Genomic DNA, 6938 nt, shown 5'->3' with positions numbered 1-6938 from the left:
CTCTGAGCTCTGACCAATTCCAACCTTTTACCTGGTTTACAGTAATTCACCTGGTCAGCAGTCTTTTTGCTGCTGCACTCTAAACCAATTTACAAACAGCGGTTTCGAATCGCTACCCCTCCTTCAGTTCTGAGTGGAGGAACTTATAATTAATGATATTAAAATGGACAAGTGGTTTGAATGAGAGAAACAAGTTTTATTACCTAAATAAACTACAATCCAAAGAATAAACTATACCGCACGAACACAGTAATTACAGCAAAACTATATAACAGGGGGTTGCAGACGGTGAAAATGAGGGATACAATGGCTACAATGTTACTTAAACAATCTTAGCAATTCCCTTAAATCACCGCCCCAAACTCCTGCTCGGTTGCCTTGTTGAGGAGTCAGAACACCCTGCTCACCTGTGGCCCAGCGAAGTAGAAAAAGAGAGAGATAGCTTCTCAGCAGCTATCTTTATACCTGGTGAGCTCCTGCCATTCTGCTTTGCAAGGGCTGTGTGCAAAATTCCCCACCCAAAGGGTCCAATACACAAGAGAAAGCTGTGATTGGCTAACTCAAAGTGGTTGGACTGGGTTAGAGTCTTCCGGAGCTCCCTGGGCTGAAACAAAAGGGAAATACAACTGCTCTATTGTCCAGAATGCTAGGTGATTTAGACCCATTCAATTCTTAAACGGATCCCATTCAAGATACAAAAGTCTCTTCTGCAGTTTAGATGTATCCACTCGCTATACAAACAAATGCTAATAGCATTCAATTGCTTTGTAAACAAAGCACTGTCCTGTGGTAACGTTTTGTAAACAGGCATCGATTGTCCTGCTGCTGGGGGGGTGCGGACACCCATTTGATTGGTTCCATTGATCCTTACTTCCAGACACAGAAAGCTGCCCTTTGTCTTCAGCCATGTGGTATGACAGCCATTTTTATCCCTGGAAATTTAAAAGCACAATGCCCAGGGATTCTTTAATCAAAAAAATTAATCTTCAGAACTGTAAATTATTGCGAATTCTTACAGGTCAGCCCGACCCACACCGGTATAAAGGGTGGAGAACATTGGGACCATTCAGGGAGGTGCACACGTCCGTTTCAATGATGCACAGGCCCTGATCCTTCCACACCCTCCCCTCCTTTTGGCCATTTTCGATATACGAATTCCTCTACTTCAGACTCATTTCCAAACACAATACAAACAAGTCCCTTACAATAATTTTGTTCTAATGGTATCTAATACATGTAGAGGTATCGTATCGCCTTGGCTGCTTTCGTTCTGACATCTTGCACATGATCTGACAGCAAGGCAATAATCTCGTCACAAGTCTGACCTGCAGACTTTGATATGTAAAAATACGATGGTACATTGTCCATGAGGAAACCGAGGAACGTCACTGCGTTTCCTCTGATCTGAGGTAGCACATTCCTGAAGAAGATGGAACACCTATATATGTACAAGGTGATCTGGTTGGGGAAGTCTGTGGCAATATGCCTGGAGATTTTGCTTAAATAGTCCTCATAATCCAGGGTGGTCTCCTCCAAGGAAAGCTCTTGAAACATCTTGCAAATGTTTTCAGACTCCATTGCTGGACCATAGGAATGCAGCACAGATTTGCAGACTTTGATGACTTCATTGCTCTCATCGTTGAGATGCAGCAGCAAACTGATCAAGGTGTAGCTGGTGTGCTCCTTTATTGGAGGGTAAACTTCCACAGTCCCAAATCTGATCAGCTTCCCAAGAACATTAAACGCTGCAGCTCTCCCTTTCTCATGTTGATGTTCAAAGTAAGGCTGAACTGCCAGTGCTACATCGCCAAGAATGGGATTTGTATAATCCTCCTGGAGCTGATCTAGAACTTTGGACATGCTCGACATTGCCTCAGCAGCAATGAGATTCTTGGGTTCAGACTTCTCGTCAATCACAGATATCATTGTGGACAACAGTTTGACGCAGTGTTTGTCTATCTGTTGAGAAGCTCCGATTGCAGCGTTTCCCAAACCTTGTCGAGCGAGCCATTGGACAATAAGGGACTCATCACTTAAGCATAGAAACAAACTCTCTAGAAGAGTATCCGTCAGCAACAAGTCCGACACCACTGAATGAGTTAAAAGCTCCCCAAAGAAGGCAGCTATTGTGATTCTCAGACTCTCCCCTATGTTGACAAGGAAAGGAGTGAGTTGCTCCACAATGCTGATCAGATGAGGGGCAGCACACACGGTCAATGTGCTTGCCAGCAGTGTAACCCCCTCATGGTGCTTTCTTGGACTCACGATGAGGTCCCATCCTCCCATTTCTCTCATGATGGTATCATCGCCCTTTGCCTGTGTCAGGACAGCTCGAAGTATCTCAGCTGAGTAATGGCAAGCGTCAGCATCATTCAGCTTCAGAGTCGGGAGCAAGGTGTTCCCACCCTTTGGAATTCTCAGAAAGTTGGTAGGAAACCGAGCCCAGACACTGAAGCTGAGATGAATCAGAAGGGTGCTGATGAACTGGGGGTATAGAATGTTTATCACTTCCCCTGATTCAGGCTTTCATACCACTTCACGAAGAGCACAGAGCACGGCTAAAGGCTGCTGAGTTGCTGAATCTTTTGTGTCTCTGACACGGGAATCTCTGCCGCCGTCATACAATGACTTTAAGTTGCCCAGTAGGTAGTTGGTTGCGGCTGTGGCTTGTGCATTATCTGACAGTAGTGATCTCCATATGTCACTAATGTACCTGTCAGGTGGACTAGGGTAAGTGAGGAGAGTGGACAAAACTGCTGGCATATGGTGTGACGCCAGAATGGAGATCGAATGCGTCACTGCATTTGTCACCTGTGGCTCAGTAATTGAGCACAAGTGACTGCACAATATTTTGATTGTTCCCTGAATGTTAGCAAGGGCGGCTCCACCTTCGGCAATGAGGACATTTGTGATAATAGAAGCTGTGCAGGAAATGTTCTGCTGCTTGTCTGTTAGCCCTTTAAAGATGATGAAAAGTAGAGTGTTCAGCTGATCATGGGTTATACACTTAGATAGAACTTTACCAACATCAGTGCACGTTTGAAAGAGGGCCTGGCTGGTAAGTTGGTTTAACCCGCCTTTCATGGCTTTCAGATGCTCCACTTCCTTATCTTGATGACCCACAGGAAACCCTTCGAGGTGTAACTGGATATAAAGCAATCCATACAGGCTTTCAATGGCCGCCTCCCTTACAACTTGCGATGGATCTGCACATTGAAGCCCCACACATCCAATAATAGTCACCAAGTTATGGGATGGCACCTTATTGCTAACATTCAGTTTCTCCAGGTAAAACATCACCAGCTGTAAAGTAGTCTTCATTGCCTTTTCTCGCTCATGGCCCTTTATGGATTGGATCCCAGTCTCCATGTTCTTGAATATAGAATGAAGCCCATCAGGAGACAAATCCAAAAGTAAACATTCCTCCAGAAGATTCTGCAGAGAGGCCATTGTCTCAGTGTGAAGCTTCTGTCTCTCTGCCATGTCCATGTTGGTACTTTCATTGGCACTGCTGGTCTCCAAATCTGGCAAGCTGAAGACACTATTCCAACAGATGCTAATTAGTTCGCTGTTGCTGTTCATTGAAGGCTCCAGTTTTATGAGGGATGCACAGGCATCCATGGCAGACTTTCGAAGGGAAGTGGTCATTGTCTCTGCTGGCTCGGCCGCGATCAGCTCCTGCATGCAGTTCAGCAATTCTGTCTTTCTGGTCAAAGTGTAGGGGGCGTGTTCTTCACTGGGTTCGATAGCTTTGGCCAACAGTGTAACCGTCTTGATCAAACTTAACTTCAGTGTTAAGTCCTTCACCTTAGATTTCAGTCCAAAAATCTTGGTGTTAAAAAGGCACAGCACATTGTGCAGTATGTCGGTCTCTATTCTGGGCAGAATGAGGTCCCGAGGACAACGTGACATAATCTGTCCATAGCATAAAATGAGCATGCATTTAATATTTATTTTTTGATTGTCACCTTGGTGCTTAATAAGGTTGAAGGATCTTGGTGTCTTTGAACTGTTGAACTTGATGAAACCTTTCAGTGTGATGAGCGTGGTGTCTAAGTGGGTTACAGCACAGTCTCCAATTCCAGCAGCTACCCTGTCTCTCTCTAAATCTTCATTGTGCTGGACACCCTGTAGCATCTCCTGAAGAACTTGTTTGAAGATTTCTTTTTGCTTGGTCAGTCGGAGCACTCTGCCTAAACACCTGTACAGAAAACCCCTCTCTATTGGAGACAGGTGAAAGGTGTGAATGCAGTTGGTCATTTCTTCAATATGCTGGACCATCCACACCTCATCTGCGATTGCCTCCAGCGTCTGGGACAAAACCCCCAACAGTTTCTCTTCCCACTCCTTCTGGAGATTGGACTGCTCTGAATTCTCCCACAGAAAGTTCACTAAAATTGGGAGTTCCTTGTCCCAGACTCTCACTGCTGCTGGGTGGATGTTCATTCCCAGGATATGTAGTAAGCTCAGAGCAGGAGCACCTCTGCCTTTTCCATGGCGTAGAGAAGAAGACACAGTCAATAGCCGCGTCAGTAGTCTACGAGGCTCAGGGAGATTTGAATGGTCCTCACAATTAACAACAAATGTTATTGTCCCAGCTTCCAGTTTCTTTATTCCAAGGTATACTAAGGAACCGCAGACTGTAGAAAAGGCGTCAGTGTACTTTACTGGGATCACAAACTCCAGTAGGTAGGACCAGAGGACATCACCAATCGGTAAAGAAACCGTCATCAGTTTCATCAATCCCTCACACAGTCTCCTTAAATCATTCTCCGTAGTCACATCCGCCATTACATTGCAGAGCTCCTCTTTGCTTTGTCTGTTCTCCTCGTTCTCCTCGGTGGGCACAGCACACTGTTGGATGATAAATTCCACCAGTTCCTTTCCTCCCTCTAGCTGCAAGTAATTGTGACTGGCCATAGTATATATTACCTGTGCAAGTAGTCCCTTCACTCTGTTATTCTTAGTTGAAAATGGTAGTTGTACGCAAGTCAGAATCTGATTCTTCTGACTTTCCATGTTTGAAGGGACAGTATCGAGAAGGTACTTCAGTACGGCCAGTGCCCCAAGTTGAATTTGGTCATTGTCAATTGCCAGTTGCATCTGAAGGAACTCCAGTATCTGGCTTGTAAAGGCCGGAGCTAGAACTCCGAAGCAGCAAAGGATTTCATTTAGCTGCTTCTCAGAAAAGGGGTCGGTGGGGTGTTCCATCACAATACAGATCTTGTTCTGTAAATTGATCAGCAGACTCTGCAGTTGGGTCACTAGTACATCACTGTTCCTCTCTATGGCAGTGTGCAGTATACTGCACAGACTCTTAGTGACACAAGGATCAGGAGAGGTTTCCTGGTACATGGAGAGAATGGTTGGAATTAAGTTGGGGAGCTCCTTCTCTAGTTTTTCATCGGTTAGTAAATGGATGATCTTGTCTACTGCTTCTACTACTGCTGTGCTCACCTTGGGCTCTTTTGTGGGCAGCCATGAATTAAAAAGTAGGTCATAAGCCATAGAAATCTCACAGAAGAATATCTTCTTCTTCAGTCTAGGTTTTGGGGTTCTCTCTGTGTTTGACAGGTATTCTCGAATGCTGTCACTAAAAAGACCCCATGCAACACAGAGAGTCCTTTTCATTTCCCCATCGGTTACTCTATGCAGCATGAGAAGCATGTTTTTCAAGACCGGCTTGAGTCGAGGTACCGTGCAATGAACGTTTGCTCTACACAGCCTTGCCAGTGTCAGCACCATGTAGAAATGCAGTTGGGTCCATGGTTGGCACACTGACTGTATCTGCTTGAAAATGGGAATGGGAAACCTGGCTCCCAGACTAACCAGGAGGCTACTTGTCGCTTCCTGATGTTGAATACTCACAGGCTCCGATCTGGTCATGTCCGTCAAAGCCAAGTTGGTCAGTTTTTTAGCCAACGGTTGGCGTAAGTGTTCAAGGTTGTCCTTTACTATCAACGTCATTGCCGTTAGTAAGGCAGAGCATTGTACCGATGGCAGTTTGTTTCTGGTAAGATACCTACGACAGAATGAAAGTACGATTTCATGATTGCTGCTTCCTAGTTTTCGCAGTGACTCCGATAATCTAATTTGAACAAATTCATCTTCATCGAAAAGCAAGTTCATAATCATGCTCATCGAATGTTCCATTCTGTTAGTCACCATTCCGACACTTCTCTCCTCTGATATTAAATGTGTTTGTTTATGGCTGTCGGCTCAGAGACTTCGGCTCCTTGCTGGTAGAGTTTTACTTTTGTTCTTGGTATCGGTTTATTTTCTGTATTTCCTTTCCTCCCTTACCAGCCAGAAATGCTTTAAATCTCCAAAAGTAGCCGTTTAATTCTCAATTCTTTTTGGAAATACAGAGCAGATTTGTTGTTCTTGAATTCTTTATAAATTTAGCTCAGTGTGAATAAAATCTGTTTGAAACCAATTGTTTCAGACAATGTGCCCTAGTGATAAGCACACTGTGTGTTACAACACAGAGCTCTGTTTCACTCACAGATTTTCACCAGTATTGCTGGTGTTATTTTGTCGATTTGATGTTTCGACGATTCGATGTCTCCACCCTAACACGGGCTCTTTTTCTCCTGCGAGTGGATGTTCTCACACTCACAGATGTCCGTCCTATGCAGACTTTTCTTTGTAGATTCCTAATTCGATGGTCTTGAACTTATTTAATATTTTAAAGAATTTGGTTGATTGCTTTGAAAAAGTTTCTTTTGAAAACTCGCTCCCTCCTTCTCCTCGTGGTCAAACCCAAAGTTTAACTGCTGGATGACCAAACAGCCGACAACTTTATTTGGAAAAGGGGCGGTGTCATTATTTCCTGCTTTTGTGAAGTCACGAATTTCATTGTGACGCCTTGTAGCTCGAGCTGTCACATGACCTGCCAGGTGATGACCTCACTGGCGAGGGTGACCTCACAATTGATT

At 44.5% G+C, this 6938-nt stretch overlaps 1 protein-coding gene across 1 annotated transcript; it reads right to left on the bottom strand.

Annotated features, from left to right (window-relative positions):
* Window positions 1-1227: 1227 nt before the first annotated feature.
* On the bottom strand, window positions 1228-5967 carry LOC147096886 (maestro heat-like repeat-containing protein family member 1). Its single transcript, XM_085973146.1, has 2 exons — window positions 2533-5967; window positions 1228-2484 (listed from the first exon to the last, which is right to left on the bottom strand). The coding sequence occupies exons 1-2, from the start codon at window positions 5965-5967 to the stop codon at window positions 1228-1230; spliced, it is 4692 nt and encodes a 1563-aa protein (XP_085829272.1).
* Window positions 5968-6938: the final 971 nt, after the last annotated feature.

Source organism: Somniosus microcephalus, chromosome 34 (assembly GCF_052327205.1).
Source record: "Somniosus microcephalus isolate GS21.2 chromosome 34, FLI_Smic_1.0, whole genome shotgun sequence".
In the NCBI taxonomy this organism is placed as follows: domain Eukaryota; kingdom Metazoa; phylum Chordata; class Chondrichthyes; order Squaliformes; family Somniosidae; genus Somniosus; species Somniosus microcephalus.
Note: the sequence above shows the minus strand (reverse complement) of the source record. Positions and strands in the feature narration are given on the sequence as shown.